General features: G+C 36.5%; 1 protein-coding gene across 3 annotated transcripts in view; it reads left to right on the top strand.

The window, feature by feature from the left end:
- The window catches only part of NALCN (sodium leak channel, non-selective), a 243,044-nt gene that overhangs the window by 15,773 nt on the left and 207,356 nt on the right, over window positions 1-19,915 (top strand). For all 3 annotated transcript variants that reach the window (XM_026859826.1, XM_026859811.1, XM_026859819.1), the window contains exons 4-6: window positions 15,829-15,912; window positions 17,489-17,628; window positions 18,438-18,566. In XM_026859826.1, coding sequence (XP_026715627.1) covers window positions 15,829-15,912; window positions 17,489-17,628; window positions 18,438-18,566 — 353 coding nt within the window. The remainder of the gene's footprint in view (window positions 1-15,828; window positions 15,913-17,488; window positions 17,629-18,437; window positions 18,567-19,915) is intronic.

The raw sequence follows: 19,915 nt of genomic DNA, 5'->3' as shown, positions 1-19,915 counted from the left end.
AACCATGTAAGTATAGCTGAGCTAAGAAGATTTTGAAAATGTTGTCATGTCTAATTAACACTTTCTGAGGATGAGAAATTTACTTCTTTTGGTTCCCAGGGATTTTTTAGAAAAAGAAAGTAGTTTCTGAAAATCCTAGCCTTTTGTCTGTAAAAAGTTTCCCTTTTCCCTGTTTAAACTAAGTGACAAATAAAGCGATACATCCAAGTGTTTTGTCACCCCAGAAAGAAGTTAAACTGAACTGTTGCTGTATCATTGTGCCTTTTATTACTCATGTTTCCTTCTGAATAATTGTTGCTGTGCTAGTAAAATCCATTCAAAATTTGGGCTGCCTATGCCTTGTGAGTGTTGGTTGTTGCTTGTTCCATTTGCAGACAATACAGAGGACTCTTTGAATTACAAGCACACTGCTCACCTAGATATCCACCACCTACAAAGAAAATAGTCACTGATGTGTTTAGACAAGGAGCACAAAATACAAATAGTAAAGAAACCAGAAGGTGACAGAAAAGGATATATCTACTACAGGGTCTGAGATCCTTTTGTTTTCAAAACAATATATTGCTATTCATTATTATTGCTATCATACACTGTTTGCTTCTGATAGGTGTTATGATAGATTGACTCTTCTGGAAGAATTGAAATGGGTATAAATGTTCAGTGTAACGGATTATATTCAGTACAATGTTGGCTGGCCGCATTGTATAAAATGTGCGTTCAAACAGTAAGACAACTTGTAATGCTTTGTGAAATTTTATATGAGAGAGAGAATTAGACCAAGTCAGTTTGTTTCTTATGACATTTTTTTATGCTTTTATTCTAAATTGTGTTCTAAACTGAGGAATGATGGCCTATGATAGAGCTCACTGTGAAATGACAGAGAGCTCAGGAAAATACTGTGTACACAGTAATAAATCTTTATCAAATAGATTAAGTCAGTAAATATATAATATCACTGACTAGAGAATGACTTTCATGAATACTATCTGGCTTCCAACTGAAGAGTTCGATGACATTAAAAGCTAGGTGTTAATTACTTCATCAAGCAGGTTATTCAAGTAGTTATAAGAGGAACCGTCATGGGTTATTGTTTTGAATTATGTTAAGCCAATTAGGTTTTTATAAACAAATAATTTTGAATATTAATTTCAGTCATGCTGTAATAAGCACAGCAATATTTTAATACTATTTTTAAAAGTATTGCATTTGTAGATGTGCAAGTTTTCAGATATTTTTTCTGCAATGTTTCTATGTAGATCACACATTTTTATGATTTCAAAGCATTGCAAATTCTGTTCTCTGAGTAGCACATGAATTAATGGATGATGTGACATAGACACATCAATATTTTTGTAAGAATAGCTTATGAAGCATGTTAGCAGATGTCTACTAAATTGTGTTACAGACACATCTTAAAAAGACCTAATGTTTTAGAAATTAAAAATTCTGATCTCTTTAAAAGTAATTGAAAAAAATTTAAAATGTTAATGGTAAATATCAGAGACTTTTTACACATTAAGAAAGCTGTGGAGTGTGTAAAATAAAAAAGGCCATTTTAATAAAATGGTAAACGAGGTTCTTTTAATGTTACTACGTACATATTATTTGTCTCAGACCTAGAAATATTAAATGCAAAGTACAGCTCTACTTCAGGGGTGATTGAAGAGACCTCTTGACTTTGACTTGTTAGAACATCAAAACATGGTATGTTGGGAAAGGCTGCATGTTGACACAAATTTTACATGAGATTTAATGACAGCAGAATAGTGTGGATTTTAGGAATAGGAATATTTTAATTGAATGAAATCAAACTTAATTTTTAATTATTTTTGTCAATAGAGTATGAACAATAGCCATCACTTTGTGAACTTAAGTCTTCCAGTCCTAACGTGATGTCCAATCTCATCATTCATTCAGTTCAGTGAATAATTCAGGGGTGTTTCAAGAGATTACTTAATTTTATTTTTTTTTTTCTCCCATGTAAGATGGAAATGCATTAACTTAGACCATCTTCATGGTGTAATGTTTTCCCCGGCTGTACTTAGGTATGTCTGCTCAGCAGTTACAGGCTCAATCATAATATCCTGAAACACAAAGCTCCGGTAGTACCAGGGTGGCTGAGTAGCACAACATAGTATCAGTGATTTAGTAGAAGTCAAGGATCTCTTTTATGTTGGTACAGTGAACAGTGATGGGTTTGTTATCAACTAGACTCTCACAATTCCTTGGCAACCACTTTTTTAAGCTCTAAGTTATATTTTATTAGGTCAGAAATACCCTGTGTTACTTGGGAGTTTATCAGGAAACGTAATAAGGTAGTTGTTAGAATACGTGGAGTATGAAGATTTGCAGACATAGGCAAAAGTCTAGCTAAGTGAGTAACCTCTGATTCACTGGGATCATAAAACTGGAACTTCTGCATTTTGCTGGAAATTACCTTTATTTTACTGCCTGCTGCTGGTGATTTATAATTGTGTAAAGAATCTAAAAGTTTAACATTGTGTGCAAGTATAATATACTACTTTGGTTTTATGAGTGAAGTTATGGCCTTCTAAGAAATAAATGCAATTTTGGCCACCACAGTACAACACCTTGTACTGATGTATAAAATGTAATAAATTTAGCGCAATGGTAAAAGTTACTGAATTGAATTTGATATTGGTATTTTCATGATCTCTTAATTTCAGAAGTCCACTTTCTTCAACTGATCCTAGATTTGCTTTCATGCTCCTTATTTCTCAGAATGTAAATAGAGTTTAGTGACTATTTGGTTCTGATTTCTTTCATGTCTCAGGCTCCTTGGTCAGAAAGAGCTCTGCTGTAATCAGCCACCTCAAGGAAGTATTAAGTCTGTTTAAATGAAAGCAGATCAATCTCCATTGTATTTTGAATAAGATTGAAACTGGTCTCCCAATTACTTGCCGTTTATGTCTACTGCATAACTTACTGATTGACTAGCAGACTTCTGAGAACACGGTGAATTAACTGATGTTTGTGTCTGTTGAAATAATTTATGAGTCAACTTTTTAACCTCACTGACAAGACTTGCAGTCCCTCAGAATCAAAGCTCACATTTACTTTCCCACTCAAGTCACTTAAGAACATGACTGTACGTGCTTGACATAGGTCTGTTCATTGAATCAAGGAGTTTCCAAAATTATTTCCTCATTGAGAAAAGAAGGTGAGGTGGAATTAGAGAAATGAAAGATAACTCTCAAGCCTAAAATAGTATTAGATGAGCATCAGACTTCTGAAAGAAAGCAGGGACCCTAACCTGTGATGGAAGTACCTCGTATTTCTTTTAATCAGTGTGATGCACAAATTACATTCTACTTTATAATAAGGTGTCTGCTGAAGGTCATCTCACATGGGTATAAGCAAGGTAAGGATACCTTACTTTAAAGGTATCTTATCTTTATTAGAAGTTTTTACTTTCAGCCTTGATACTAGGAAGTGGAGTAAGGAGGTAGAGAAATATTCCAGGTAAATTGCTTGTATTAGACACAATTGCACTGGTGGCATTATATAAAATAAAATAAACAAAGAAGAAAATGTGCCAAAATCTGAGATACTTTCAGGAAACTGTGTCCATTATATGAAAGAATTCATATCCACACAACAAAAAGGAACCAAGTAACAGATGTCTCAGGTGAAAATCCAGCCTTTAGGGCATGAGAGATGAATGGATATTGTTTCACTCCATGGACACTTGTCAGGGTATATGAAATTATCTTCATTACACTGCATCCTCATTGTGGCTTCTAATCACAGTCATAATGGTATTAGAAAACCTACATTGAAATGATGTTGTGAAAAGGAGGCATGGTTTATGCTGTTCCTCTGTTAAAAGAGTAGTACTGCAAAATAAAAAGTGTGAAAGTTCTGTTTCCTGTCTGTTAAAAAAGCCTAGCTGACACTTATTTTAGTATCATCATGCTGAAAATCAGATTTTTTTTTATATAGCACAAGTAGTGAACTGAATTTAATAGAAATGTCTTTCTTTTCACTGTGCAGTTGTGACACGTCAGCTAACAAAGGAGATTATACAAAGTCAGAAGTAATGGTCCTTGACATTTCCCCCATTGTTAAATCAACTACATTCACAGCAAAACTTTTGTACTAACTGAAGTAGTTGCGAGTGGATTTGTCAGAGTATTTCAGTAGCACTGAGTGCTATTCACTGACTTCAGTACTTTTGGAAGGGACTGAAGTGAATGGTGGCACCATTAACTTTCATCACTCTCCTGGTGAATTCATGCAGGAATTGAAACAAAGCTTAATCTTGTACCAGTGCAGTCCCAGATGGAAGAGAGCCGTTTCCTTTGCTTCTGTCTGGTACTAAAGGCCAGATGACTTATTTAACTGAAATCAGTGGCTTTCAGCATGTTGGGTGTTCCCAGACAGCATTAGCCCTGTGCAGAGAGCACATTTTCTTTCTCGTTTTTCTGGTAGGTGCTTTGGTTGCTGTGGTTGCTGTCTGTCTGCTCAAGAGGAGAGAATTGAAGATGGAGCAGGCTGGAGCCTTACATGAGCCATGTGGGCTTAACTCTGTACATTCAGTTCTCTGCCAATACAAGGAACTTTCCACCTGGAGTGCAAGCAGTGTGAGGTGGAGGACAGGGTTTTTGTGCTGTAATGAAATACTCAGGTTGCCATGATCTAAACTGGAGTCTGCAGCTGTTTCCAGTGGCAGCTGATGTCCGTTTGCATACTCTGACACTTTTTTGGTCTTTAGTTATATGAAAAAGATTTTTGGGCCTAAAATAGAAACACTTTTAGTGTGATTCGTCAACACTAATTTGAGACAGTTGTCTCTAAATAGTAATTTCTGTCTAAAGTAGGCTCTTCCAAAAGGTAATTTATCTGGCCTGTTTTTCTCCATTGACTGAAAGGGAAGTTTAAGCTACATAGTGTGGCACCTAGCCTTTAGGTGTCTCACAGTCAGCGATTACTCTAACTCCTTATTACAGCTTTGTGGTCAGTGGACAGGTGGGTGCTGTGGCAAGTATAGACAGCTGAATGCCAGCTTCTTCTTTATTGCTTATGACATTAACTCATTTATGCTTAAATGAGTTTCTTCCATAATCATCCCAGTTCAGAAGTTTGTCTTGAGCTGTGGATTACAGAACTGTTGTTTACTGTACCTTATTAGAAGTATCTGGTTTGCCTTCTTTTCTGTACTTTTAATATTAAACGTTCCACCTTCATTTAACAAGAATGGAGAAATTACAAAATGAGTTTAATCCTTCTGATAAATGATGGAAATATTAATTGAATTGCAATGAAACACTGTGAGCTGACTCACCGGCTTTTAGTAGTTTTGTCAAGGGAGTTTCTACTGCGTTACAGCCTGAAAACGGAAGATGGAGATTCTGAAATTACTGTGCTCAGTGACTTTAGATACCCCCATGGCATATAAATGAGTTGAGGATCAGGAACTTGTATTGTTTCCAAAGGTCAGGTAGTAGAACAGAATGTGTGGGTCCTATCATCCTGTGTCCTCATGCTCTGATATGCTCATGATCCCTGCTGGTGAAAGCTCAGTCTTGGGGTGTGCAAGTCACAAAAAGGAGAGAGAAGCTTGACCTTGAGGGCACGAGCATAACCAGCGGAATCAGTGGCTAGGATGAGAAAATGCCAAGATGCTTTGACTACACAGGGTGTAATTATGTGGAGGGAAACAAATAAAAAGAGAAAGCTATTTACCTGTGGTAGTAAGAAGCTCACAGAGCAAACAGGTAAAAAGACCCAGTTGACTTAAGATTTGAGGTTCCCCTTTGTCTCTACTTTTTAGGATTATAAATCGAAACTCATTTGTCCTGTGACAGATTATTTTGCAGGTCTATATTAAGAAATTACAATGTTGTGTGTAATGCTATTGGAAACCTAGATATGTAGTGCAGGTCCCATGCTATTTTGTGTTGGCAAAATGTATATTATCTCAAATTGTCTTAAAAATTAACTTAAAAAATACTGGGGTATTTTGGTGTTGGCAGCTGTGATTGATAGTTTTAAATGTTATTTCATAACAAACAATAATGATATCTGTTATTTGAATAAGACAATCTATGAAAGTTGATTGTTCTGTCTCACCTTTTTCCTCTGTTTTTCTCTTGCTGTTTTGCTAAGTGTGTATGTCCATCGCAAGGACATCTGTTCCCAGCCTATTGGGATCATGTTGCTAGTGAAATGCTCTGATGTTGTTTCCAGTCACAGGAAATTAAAAAAATTAAAACTGATTATCATGAGAATAACAAATATGAAGTTGCCTGCAGCATGCTGCTAGTTGGGTGTTACTGCCTGTAGGCCAGGGAAGGTTACAGACTGTGGCACTAGAATATACGCACTTGTTTCTATGGTTACTTGTGCCTGGTTTTGTTGGAGTGTTTATTACAGGAAAGTAATGACTCATATTACTCAGTGGGGCTTTTTGCACCATTTTTGCATTAGAGTATTAGAAAATCAAAGGCATTTAAATTACTTAGTGAACTTACCTAGGCAGTATTTCTAAAATAAAAATGGTAATTTTTCTAACCAGTCAATGGGTCATAGAAGTTTCTAGTGAGAAGTTATTTTGGGGCATGGATTGAAGTATGTGGCCATATAATACTTAGTGATTTACCATGATGATCAAAATTCAACCTTAAAGTTGCTGAGAAAAAATATACAAAATACTAACTTTCATAATTTAGAAATTGCTCTTTCAATATGCAGAGCAGTTACATGAATAAAGCTTTATTTTTCAGTAATGTTAATTTTTTCCCTTTCTAATAGTACTTCCAAGAGTTACTTTACTATTTTTCTTCATGAAAGCAGCTGTTATTGAGGGATATTTTTAAAGTATCACATCCAAAATTATGCATATACTGGGATAGCAGTGAAATCAACATACTGGATAACATGTTATGTATTCAGGTAGGAAGAGAGGGAGCTTCATCCCTAATGTGCTGTTCTGTGTTGAAACTTGCATTTTCAGGGAAGTCTGCTGTAATTGAACATTATTTTATATTTTATTTTATTTTATTTTATTTTATTTTATTTATTTATTTTTTTAAATTTTATTTTATTTTATTTTTATGCCCATGTTGTCTTCTCTTTTAATTTGAGAGAATAAAAGAAGACACAAGATGATAAAATCTTAACGACATCCAAGTCCCTGTGGAAGGAAATAAGAACATTTTTGTGCAGCTGTATTTTCATGAAAATGACGAAATTTGTGTGGGACCGTTAAGGCAGTAAGCTGTATGTAAAATTTCATTTCAGAGTGCTGTTTCTCCACCACTAATATAAGTGTTGCATTCTTACAGCTGTACCAGGATTGTTGTTTCAATAAAATTTTCCTGGTCTCTGTAGTATAAAATGGATTCTTCAGTTTTTAATAATGCTAATAACCAAGTAATAAAGTCGTCTTTCTGAACAGTGCCTCCTTCTTATCTGTTCCAGCTTTCATCATTGTGGCGTTTTTATGTTGAAGGAGAACTGTGAGTGATGATCACAAATCTGAGTTAGATGAGACTGTTTGCATGTCAGATCTCCCTATACAATCTCCAGGCAATATTTGATGCTTCAGAGTGAAGGCTTTCACCTTGAAATGTTTGGATCCAAATCTGCCCGATGCATCCACCATAAACACTGGAGCTGGGGGGGCAGGCAGGGGGGGATATATACTGCTGGATAAAGCGCAGCAGCGTTTAACACACATCACCTTCTCAAGGCTGCAGAGTGCTTCCAGACATGAGCAGGCATCCATGCTTGTGGATCTAGACGTAGAATAGGAGTCAACCCCAATGGACTGGAATCTTGAGGAAATTGTCTTAGAGGCATACAACCAGAGAAAAGTCTGGGTTGGAAGGCACCTATGGAGGTGGTCTGGACCAACCTCTTACTCAAAGCAGGGCCTTAATTTGCTTATCCAGGGTCCTATCAAGCTTAGTCTTGAATAATTCCAGCAAAGGAGATGCTAGCACTTCTCTGGGCAATGTGTTCCAATATTTACTTGTTCTCATGGTGAAGATTCTTTTCCTGTGCATTTCATGGCAACAGTGGGTGCTGTTCCAGGTAGGGGGATCCTATTAATCTGCCTCCTGATCAGCCATTTTTAGATTTGGTGAACCTGTGACACATCCAAGGGAGCCGAGTCAGATAGTAAGGCATTACTTGTGGCACTGAATACAGTTGGCTAATAAGCAGATGAAGAGGGAAATGAAATTCAGCTTTTCAGCGTAGTAACCCATAAAATCTCTCTGCAGGGCATGTTGGCATCCAGCTGCAGTGGTAAAGCAGTGTATCAAGAAAGCAGCCATGTAGTACACCAGAGCAGCTCTTCCCTACATGTTCTGTAGCCACACCTACTTCTGGGTGTTGATAAGAAAGGCATCTGTCCTCTATTGACTATGTATGAAGGCTCTGCCTGCAGCTCTGAATAGTGGACAGTCTGAATTAATTGTCACTCAGCTGAACTGAGATGCTCTACAGTGATTTGGCTGATACAGGATGTGTGTTGAGGCATTTCTTTCCATCATTTTGTCGAAATGGTTATTCCTATTGATACTTTTCGTACTTGAGGAAGGGGGCGTTGTGTAACGTTTTCATGTTTGTTTCTGTTTTGTTTCTAAATTTTCTTCAACAGTAAAATACCATTTTTTATAACTCTCCCAATCCCCCTCCCCTCTTATTTTGCAACAAACACTGTTACAGGAATTTTAGAAAGTAAAATGGTCCTTGTTGCTCTGTTTGAAAGTCTTGATTCATACTTCATGGCCAGGATTGTTTCTTCCTTTACAGACTTTTTGGTGTTTTTTTTCTTTCTGTTAGACACAGCAAATGAGATGGTGCATACTATAGTTTTAAAATCTCCTATTACAATATGAAACATGAAATTGGTGAAGTTTAGTGAAATTAATTTCATAAATTACCAAAAATCTAGTGTGTCTTAAAAATACATTTCTGGCTGTTTTTTAATGAATGAAATAGCCTCACATCTTCATTGGTAATTCCTAAAAAAATCTGAAGATCTCAACAAGTTCACTTAAAAATCTGAGATTTTTTTAATTACTGCAAAAGAGGAAATAGCAGTTCTGTAGTGTTTATAGCTTTTTTGTAATGATAGATTGGAACTGTGTGTGTTGTGTATCTGTAATGCATAGAATCACCCTGTAATCCGAACGACCAGAAAGAGCTGTGTTTCATTTTTTTAATTATAAATAGAGTAACTTTGTTTTGTGTGCTGTTAACATTAAGTGATTTTTTCCAACATTTTTCTAGCATAGACAACAAGATTACTTTAAATATTACATTACATACTATGACAAAGATAAATTATGCACTATGTTATGTGTTACTTGGAAGCATCTGATGATGGAGCAGTTCAGTACAGTACATGAATAGTTACAAATTGAACTTGCTTAACTCGGTGATGATAAAGTGATATTACACCCCCTATAACCGTTTAGAGTTAAGCTTCACACAGCAATTCTAATTCCATTGGCCATTACAAGCCAATTGCTGTTACATGAATATGTTTTAAATAAGTTCATTCACTGTGAATGAAGACACTTTATAATAAGAAGGCATAGAGAAATTAAGAAGCTCTGTGTGTGTCTCCCAATGTTTCTTTTATCCCAAATACAGACTTTTTTTTTTCTTTTAAAAAATATTGATTCATTTTGAAAAAGTTAGTTCATTTTGAAGTGATAGTATCACTGTTGTAAAGGGTTAACTTGGAGATAACCACCCATTTTAAAATATGCTGGATTTTCTTTGGTTATTAACATGGTCTTAGCTAAGCAAGCCACTATTTCCTTCATTTCCTGCATGGATCATCATTTTACAGTTACAGAAGTACTTTGCATTAAATTACAGAGTATGTAATTTGCTGGTTGGATAATAAAATGTTTCAAGTTGAATTTTTTTATGTCACACAGTAGAAGATGGAGTTGAAGTAGGTAGTGTGGCTGAGAGTCATCTGTCTGTCTGAGGTCCCACTTCAGTCACTCCCCAGGGCAGCTGAGGAGTTGCAAAGCTCTGAATAAGGAAGAAGGGGGCTCATGTTTGACACATGAGCACATTTGAGAAATAGTTTTATTTTGGGTTAACAGAAGGGGAGAATTGAGAACAGAAGTCAAAGGCAGCTTGTGTTCTTGATTAGGCTGTATCTCTTCATTCTCTTTGCTGTATGAGAAAAATGTTGAAAGTATTTGACAGGCTGGGAGCCTGACTGGATTGTCCACGTCATTCTGCTACTAAACAGACCTGTAAGCTGAGGTTTTTAAGGAAATAGGGAAGTTGAGCCAGAAACACAAGGGATGTATGTGTATGTGTGACCAAGTAGGAGACACACACTCTCTGTGTGTGTATGTATATCTTCATCTGCATTTGCAGGGGGAGAGAGAGATTAGGCAAGGTGCTCCCTTGAGGTCTGATTTCATTTTCTGTCTGACTCCCACCTCCATGCCCTGCAGTGTTTGTGTGGAGTAAACAAGGGAGGGAGGGAGGGTGAGTCTTGCTTCCCTAACTCAGCTGTCCCCTATTCTAGCTTGCTTTTTTTTTTTTTGCATTATAATGAGCATAGTGAAGGTGGAAAAAAATATACTCCTGGATTCAGATTCCCTTTATTCCTTCTGTTTCCTCCTGTGCATTTATGCTGCTCCTAAAATGCCTGTAAATGTTAGCTTCCACCCCTTAGCTTACTTGTAGTGCTACACAAAGTAGACCACAGGGTGATCTGAAGAATTTGCTAGAGTTGTTTATGTGCTTTATTTACATCCACATGCAGGATCCAGTGACCATGATAGAATAGCAAAGTAGCTGGTTGTTACTGAGTTTGCTGGTCTCTTCACATTTGTACCATCTTTCAGCTATCCCATTTGTCTGAGACTGTGAGGAAAAGTGTGAGACAGACAGACCCAAGACTACAGGACTCCTTTCCAGAGCAGATGATGATACATCTGATTACTCAGAGCACATGTCTTATCACTTCTTTTATTTAGCTTTCCCACAGAGAGAGAGAAGGGAAGGATTCAGAGAACAGGTTGTAGTCAGAGATGAGAGAGAGAATAAATTCCCTGGAGGCAAGCAGGGAGGCAGAGGAGGATTTTCACTTGCAGGGATCCCAAGATGTTCCTGAGATGTTAAGAGATAAGCAGGACAGAAATGACCTAGGAGATGACAGCTATCATCTAGCTAAGCTATCTACCTTACCAATGAGATACTGAAGTTGCTTAACAAAATTAGCAGACATAATCAATCTTCTAGCACATTGCTTTATACAGTGCAATTGTTGATGTCATATTTTGTTTTCAGCAAGGTTGATAATGGAATAAACTTCTATTAAAATATTACAGGCCTTGTAGTCTTCTTTGGTTTAAGTTAAACTGTAATGGCTCTCATGGAGTGACTACCTCAGGTGTTATTACTTCTGTCTGTGGTTCTGTCTGTATGTTGTGTTAGCTCACATTTGCAATGAGTTAGGTCTTATAAAATTGTTTTTTTCTGGGAACTTCTGTAATGACTGTTCAGGGCACCTAATACTGGTAGTTGGTGTTTTATCTTTAATGTGCTGGTTACAGTTGAGAAAGTGTGTCTCCTGGCATCTCAGTGTGCTTATTGGGGTATTAATATTACACATGAAAATAAAAAAAAATGAAGATATGAGCTAATACATTGTACTCAGTTAATATAATGATGTTAAAATTACACAAGAACTGGTGAAATAAAAACAATGTAGGAAGAAGGGAAGAGATTTATTTGTTGGTCCTATTTTCGAAGAGGTAAAGAGACACTAAGATTTTATGCTGAACTTGAGGTATTCTTCCTTAGTTATGGCAACATTACCATAGAAAATTAAGATAATATTTTAATTACAGACCATTATGTCAAGCTTGTCTGTTCTTTCAGATTAATTCAGATTAGCATCTCTAAAAGAGGGGCAGACTTTGGATCCATTCCACATGTGTGGTTTACCAAGAAAGCCATTCCCATGATTGTGTACTAGCCTAACAGTGATGCTGACCTGTTGTAAATAAATATTGAGGCAAAAGGCAGAAGCATATTGGGATAAACTGTTTGGGGATGCTAGGAATAGTATTACAAAATAATGAATAGGCTTCTAATTAACAAAGTAAAGATTGATCCATCTAACAGCTAAGCAGTATTGCTGCTTGGCCTTCTGATTTTTTAGGTATCTTAAAATGTTTCGTGTTCAATAGCTGTTAGTTAGTTAGCTAGTCCACTGAGTTCGAGAAGTGTCCCATAGTTTGCTTGGGAGAGGCATTAAGTGAGGGCATTATTTAATGCATGAAAGTCTTCCAAAGGATGTTCCAAGCCTGCAGTCATGGACTGTGTAAGTGGACTGGCATCCACTGCTCTGTCAGAAGCAAATGATTTTGTTGTCTAGACAGACTAAGTCATGTTGCTGGAGAAGCTTTCAGAATTTGGTGTGCATGTGAAAGAATCTGCTGTCCACTCTAGGCAGTAGGGAGTTAGCAGCTTTAATGACTTTGAGAGGTTTGAATTAGTCTCATAATGAGACTTCTAGTCTACAGTACAACCGTTCATCTTCTACAGATGTTTAGATCACATTTCAAAAACTTATAAACCATATTGTAAATGGTCTGGGATAGTGCATTCACAAAAAAAATGCTAAACAAACCTCATCAATAATTCTCAAATTTCAGCAGACATGATGAAGAAAGGGTGAGGGATTAACACATTGCAATACTTCAGCAATTTTAGGTAAGATGTCACCTAAATGTATTTAAATTTCATGTATCTGTATTCCTTTCCAAGAACAGTCTGCCATTGACCATTAGTGTGGAGTTTCAGCCCAAGGCTTTTTAAAAATGTGAATGAAACTCCCTGTTCATTGCTGTTAGTATGTGAGTGCTAGCCTCGTTTAGTCAGACTTAGATTTTTCATGGAAGTAGCACTACAAGTCAGTGTCCATACTATATATTCTGATTTTTTGCATTAAGCAGGATATGGTCCTGCCTTAAAAATGCTTCCAACAGCAAATAATGTCCTATATGCCAATACACAGTATAAATGCATTAAAGTTTCTCCGCCACATCCACTACCGGTCAAATGACAAACATGAAAAAGATTTAGCCAAAGCTTCCCTACATGCAAAGCATAAAGGGCCAGAATGTCCCCCAAAATGAGTTTTCTACAGATGTCATTCAGGTGCCCTAAGCTTCTATGGGTGATCCACTGAAAGCCTCCCTGACAAGGAGGATGTAGCAGTGGAAGCTGGCCTGATGTGACAGTGAGAGAAGTGACATGCTGGAGCAGCCTGAGTGGTGAGAAAACTGGAAAGGGTCATGACATCTTCCTGTGTCAGGAGGAAACAGCAGAGCTGCTTCAATCATGCCACAAGTATTGTGGAGAGAAAAAGCAATTTCTAAAAAAAAAAAATTTGGCTTTTTGTGAGTACTTGATGGGTTATTCAGAGAAGAGTGAATACAGGAACTCCTGCACACGTTCATGCTCAAATCTGTACAGCAAAACTCGGGGAAAACTTTTTGATTCAGACAAAAGGTGCTTAGGAGAATAAAAGTAAGTTTCAAAGAATTCTTCAGCAGGAGAAAGACCTATCAGCATCTTTGTTCAGAGCCACAATTGAAGGGCTCAAGTTGCATGTTGATACAAATCTCACTGGAGATTTGTTCCCTAAGAGGGAACTGGTGGAGAGGAGAGAGGGGTAAGAGATTTAGGTAGCTGATCTCTGCAGAGCAATATATCTGCTTTACAGTTACTGAACATAACCACTGAAGCCGTGAGTGAAGATTTGCTAATTAGCTCGGACTTTACTTAGGGAAGTAAGTCTACTTTCTTCAGGAAGGACAGGTTAAAAACATGATGCAAAAGTTCCTATTCTGTTGCTTCCCTGATTTGCAGTCTTCCTCCTCTTAATTCTTGGGTTGAGAACTTTACCATCCTTATGTGTTAGAAAATTCTCCATCTGAAGATAGCATTGAAGTTCTTTGTCCGTTATTTCTGATGTGAAAATCACTTACTGTATTTTCCATATATCCTTACTTTGTTCACTTCTGCCCTGAAGAATTTTTACAGCTGCAATAAAGCTTTTTAAAAAAACACTATTTATTCTCTATTTACACAATATATCTTGCTGTCACCTACTGCAGGGAATGATAAATCATTTTTAGGGTAGTATGTGTCATTGAAAATATTAGATCAAAACATCTTGTCTGTTCTTTTAGAATCGATGAAAATGCTGAGACATTTAAAAAAAAATGCAGGTTGACTGACATAACTGACACTGAGATAAGAAACAATGTGTATCAAGCCAGGGATCACATAACAGGCCTCAGTCCAGTAATGTCTTCAGGATTCTTGAGATGTGGCAGTAATTTTTTCCCCAATTATACCTGTGAAAATGGATGTCAAACTCTGTAGTTTGTATCTGGAAGAACACCAAAGAGAGAAAAGGAACCGGAGAATATATATAAGGCAGGGGAGGGTATGTTCAATCCGCTGGGAAAAACCTCATTTGTATAGGGATATTTATGTGCCCTGAGATGCACTGCCAATGTCTGCACATGTTTTTACTTGAAACTGGGATATCTACTTTTCCTTAGGTCTAGTCTTGCCTAGTCTCCCTTTCAACAAACTGCATTTCATCCCCAGCTTTCTCTACACTCCATGTGGTACACAAAACTATATAAATCTCAGCCATAACCTACCCAATAAATGTATATTTTTTCCACTTCAGTGGTTGAAGTAAAGTATGAGGCTTTAGCAGCCCACCAAAGAAGTGTTTTTATAGCTTGCAGTAGAGGGCCTGTGTTTCATGTCATTGAGAATGGTGTGAGACGCGAGGATATCTACGTATGCGAATTGGACCAGTGGTTGAGAATAGTGTAGTAGAGAGAAAACTGAGCTTGTGTGCGGTCTTTTCTATGCTGCCTTTTAGGAGTGATCTCTGGATTGGAATGTCACTGAAACCATGCTTAGGTGTTATTTTAGAGAGCTAATTGAAGAAGTCTAAAGCAGAGCCAGAGGAAGCAAGGCATATGGGTCAGGTAGGAAGCAAGGCATGTGGGTCATCATGCATCCAGTGGTCAGTTCTATTTCTTGAGTTTTTATTCAGTTGTGCAAAGGTATGCTCTGAACCGTTGTGCTAGAAAATTAATGGAGTGCAAATAATACCAGTGTTGAAAAGTTCAGCATACATATTATTAATGAAGTCTAAAAAATGGTCATTTTGAGATGGTAGAGTGTTGCACAGGAAATGTCCAAAGAAACTTGAAAACCTACACTGTGATGAGATGGTCGTTACTGTTTAGTGTTTTGGAAATGTCAAGACTTTTTCTAGAGCATGAAAAATGACTGAAAACTAATGAAAAAATTAATGTAAAATCATATAAATTTCATTGAAACTGTTGAACAATATTGAAGCAGTTGAATGGCACAATACTAGGTTGCTAGGTTTTTACACTTACCTTCATGTGCAAGTATTTTGTAATGGGCAATAGAGTGGAAAAGTGAGTCCAGTGTTCATTTTCTGTGTGTTTTTTGGTTTATATCAAAGTGTATATAACAGGTTTCTTTATAAGTTCTTTTTGATGCAAGCTGAGAAGTATCGCACAAGAATGAAGCTACCATTTATTTACTCAGAAGGTATGTTTATGTTTCCAGCATATTCTAGTCCAGATAGTAGACTTTTGGAGCCTTTCAAAAGTGGCATTTTAAATGTGGTACAGAGAAGACTTTTCCTTCATCCAAGAACTTTAATTTATTTATTCTACATATTTATAAATCCTGACAGTAAAACAGAAGCAATTAACCACTTAGCTTTTCTCTCTCTTGTAGGGTGATAGTTCCTATGTAAAGGATCGTTGGTGTGTGTTTGATGGATTCATGGTCTTTTGTCTTTGGGTGTCACTGGTTTTACAGGTAATTATTTCACTTAACCTTTTTCAAATAATAGTTCCTTAATTGTGAAAAATATATGGCACGACCAAATAATTATGAGTTGTGGAAATATAGCTGTACATGGATCAAATTGTTTTTAAAAAGCTTCTGAATTCAGTACCTCCATAATTGCACATTGCAGCATATCTACATTAGTAGTAGATTTTATCTGGTTTAATTTTTCTTACAGAGAAGTTATACATTAATCTGAAGCTTGTTACTATTAACCCTCTGCATAGCCAGAAGGAGAGAGAAGCATCTTCAGAGAGTCAGTTATCTCTTACTCCATATGAGAATTGTGCTTGTCTCCTTCCACTGAGTCTAGTAGGATGTCATGGTGACTAGGCAACTAAAGGGAGAGTGATTCCAGTGGTAGATGTTTGCTATGCTGTAGGTATTAATACGGTGAGTGGAGGGGTTTCATGTAAGAAGGCCCACACCTAAGACAACCTTTTCCAAAATTCAAGTTAAAGCACAATGGAAAAAATAATAATAAATATATTTGGAAACAATTTGATACATTTTCATAAAGGAGGGAACTTGGACATGGTGCAGAAAAGTATAGCCTGTTAAGATACAGGTCAGATTGTGTCCTGCAAACCATAGCCAGTTTTTTGGCTAAGAACAGATTGAAGACTGTGAGACTGGGCCTGGAATAGTAAAAGGATTGTAAAAGTTCTGTAGTGATTGCTGTTAGTCATAACTTACCCACTTGTGACAAATTTAAAACACATTGTAATTTTCTGCTTTATACACAGGGGAATCCTTGGTTCATCATGTAGAGTGGAGGTTGATCTTTATGGATAAGCACCATAGATTAACCAATTTATGTGTTGCCGGGTTCCTCCTCCATTTTCTTAATACTTTGACCAAATATTAAATGGTTACTCTCAGAGAGTGAGACAAGGATTAAAACAAGACTTTTTCACCCAATCATTAAGCTAAATAGCCTTTATGGAGTGCCTAACCTGTCAGTGTATTAAGGAAATGGTTCCCTGTTCTGTGGCTTGGCTGATACTTGTGTTGTAGGCGGAGTCTAGTAGAAAAATATAGTTTTCTCATGCAGTTGGAATTAAATGGGAATTTATATGCACATTGCAACTCATAAGGCAACCTGTGTATGTGTACTTTGATATCATACTAAAAACTTAGTGCTGTGCAATGTTAACAGATACCGATTTTCATATTTGGAAATGTAAATTATTAACTTTTAATGAAGTTGTGTGAAACTTCTGGGGTAGCACAGAAGTGGGCAGCTGACACAAGCTTGCACAGCCATCTTGAGTTGTTTGAGACAGAAGCATTATGAACAGAGGCAGAGTATATTTTTGGAATTTCATTAGGATAACTTAGAAATGGATTAAAGGATTTACTAAGATTTTCTTTTAAAAAACATGGTTAAAATGAACCATAAAATAAATCAAGAGAAGGTTGAAAATTAAAATAAAAATCATGTATAGTATTGTATATACTATAGTATAGTTTTAAAAGTTCTATAAATGAATACAGGAACAGGACAAGGATTATCAAGAAAAACTCCTGATTCTTTTGTTTGTAGGTGTTTGAAATTGCTGAAATAGTTGACCAGATGTCACCTTGGGGCATGTTACGGATTCCACGACCACTCATTATGATTCGAGCATTCCGGATATATTTTCGTTTTGAGCTGCCAAGAACTAGGATAACAAATATCTTGAAGTAAGTAAGGCTGATGTCTGAAGAACAACACCGAAAATTTCTGTTTTGACTTAGAAGACTGGCTGTGCAGCTCAGAACATGACACTTCAAGCTTAATGGGCATTTTCTTCCTTAGTTTTAGTTTTGGCTAAAAAATTCTTGCTATTTTCCATATTTAAGGAAAGTTTCCTAGAAAATTATTAAAACTGACAAATATTTAAATAAATCTTAAAGCATTTTGCTAATAACTGTAGCCACTGATTTTCAACTGGCAGTAAATTCTGTTCCGTTAATATGGGCACTTAATAATTAAGGTGGACGGTCTTAATAGGGTAATATTCATAAATAAGAGTACATGAGCACATCCCCTAACCATTACAGTTATGAGTGTACATGCAGAGATGCTTACATGCAAGCAGACACACATAAGTATGCTTGGTACAGCATGTCATGGCAAAAGCCATGTAATGGCAATGTGAAAGAGTTTATTGGTCTTTATTTGGTATCAACTTTACTTCATCATCATATCTTCTCTGTATAAATCATTAGATACTATTTTACAAATGCTAGACTTGATACTTATTTTGTTGTTGTTGTTCCATCCTTTGTACTTTACAGCTGGTTTAATTACCCTAATTTATGGATTTAGAAAAAAAAAAACATATCTCCCTTTTCTGTCTCTGCACAGAGTGAGAGATCAGTTTTAAGGACAAACTTTCTTCAGGATGACATGCTACTTTCTCTGTGTGAGCATATTTTCTATCCTGGAGCTTTTCAGAGGAGGCTTTACATTGCCTGTGCATTCAGTGTCATATTTATCTTTTTGCCAGGCGTTCTGGAGAGCAAATCTGGAGCGTTTCAATTTTCCTTCTGTTCTTTCTCCTCCTGTATGGGATCCTGGGAGTGCAGATGTTTGGAACTTTTACATACCATTGTGTGACCGATGACACGCAGCCAGGGTGAGTTAGCCTATGCAGGCATAACATGGGGCTTGTTCTTTCATTGCATATGTATAATTGTAGTTAGTGTCAGTGGGTGTAAAATGGAATAAATAGATGAAAAGTACTCCACCAAATTGCATTAAGATAAATTGGGGAAACATAAATATTAGGAATTTAGCTACTTGCAGCTGGTTTGGGTCACTGATGATTCATCAGCTTTCACTGTATTCTCCTATCTTTTCCCAGACATCAGGGTATGGGGCCAGACCTAAAATACAGGGAGGAACTACCCCTAGAATCTCATGCCCTTTATGGATTAAGAGGTTGCTGGGATGTGATGCTCAGATTTAAAGACCCTTTTCACCCATCCTTTGGAAAACACTCATGATTAATATTTTACACTGGTGATCGAGTATGCATCGTGGTTTTGATTTGAGCACATACTTAAACACAAGATTAACTCGAAGTACAGTATAGCCTCTTGTCAGTGGGATGGTTTATAAAATTACAGATAAATACAGACTTATATGTTGTGCTAAATTGTGGACTTGACTGTATGCTTGACCATGCTTACATTGTGACAGTCCCTTATATCTATTTCTTCATTTTGTCCTGGTTTCTTTGAAGAGGGAAATGTTAGCTCTGTAGTTGTAGCCTTTGCTTTAGACAAAATTGGATCCTTTTATTCCTGTTCTGAAATAGTCAGAACATAAAATAAATAGAATAGACAAGAAAACAAAATACCACTTAATCTGCTACTGTGCTGAATAAAAAGTCTGATTATCACAAAACTCCTGTGTTAAAGATTTTTCTGAACTAGGGCCTATAAGCTATCAAATATAAAAAGGTTATCAAAAATGGCAAATACAAAAAAGGTTACAAAATTATTTGAGAATATGCTGGACATTATATGGTATTTTGTTCAGTGAAAAACAAAACAAAACAACTTTTGGATATTTTCTTATTTATTTAATCAATACTATAGTAAAATACAGGGCTCATCTTCACCGAGACCAAAAATGAGGTTTCATTCTGACTTTTCCTCTTTTTTAAGAGAAAATCTTCATAGCACAGATTTTTTTTACAGTTTCCCATAGACATGGGGGAAAAAGCTCTTTGTGAAAAATTTGGTTGTGGCAATGATAAGATCTGTGATTTACCTGTGATTTTTGGAAAAACAAGAAGTGGAATATACAACACAAAGATTTGGCATCATATAGTTGCTTGTGTCACTGAATAAAGCTTTTCCCTGAAATCAGAGGAAGAGGATGAAGTGGAACAGAATAATGTTTGCAATATGGAAAGTTTAAGTTTATAATAGAAATAAAAACAACTCTGAAGTGGGTTAAAGTTGGAAAAGTCAAGTA

The sequence above is a fragment of the Athene cunicularia genome (assembly GCF_003259725.1).
Source record: "Athene cunicularia isolate RWA chromosome 1 unlocalized genomic scaffold, athCun1 chr1_part1, whole genome shotgun sequence".
Lineage (NCBI taxonomy): Eukaryota > Metazoa > Chordata > Aves > Strigiformes > Strigidae > Athene > Athene cunicularia.
The sequence above is the reverse complement of the archived record's forward strand: the minus strand, read 5'-3'. Positions and strand labels throughout refer to the sequence as shown.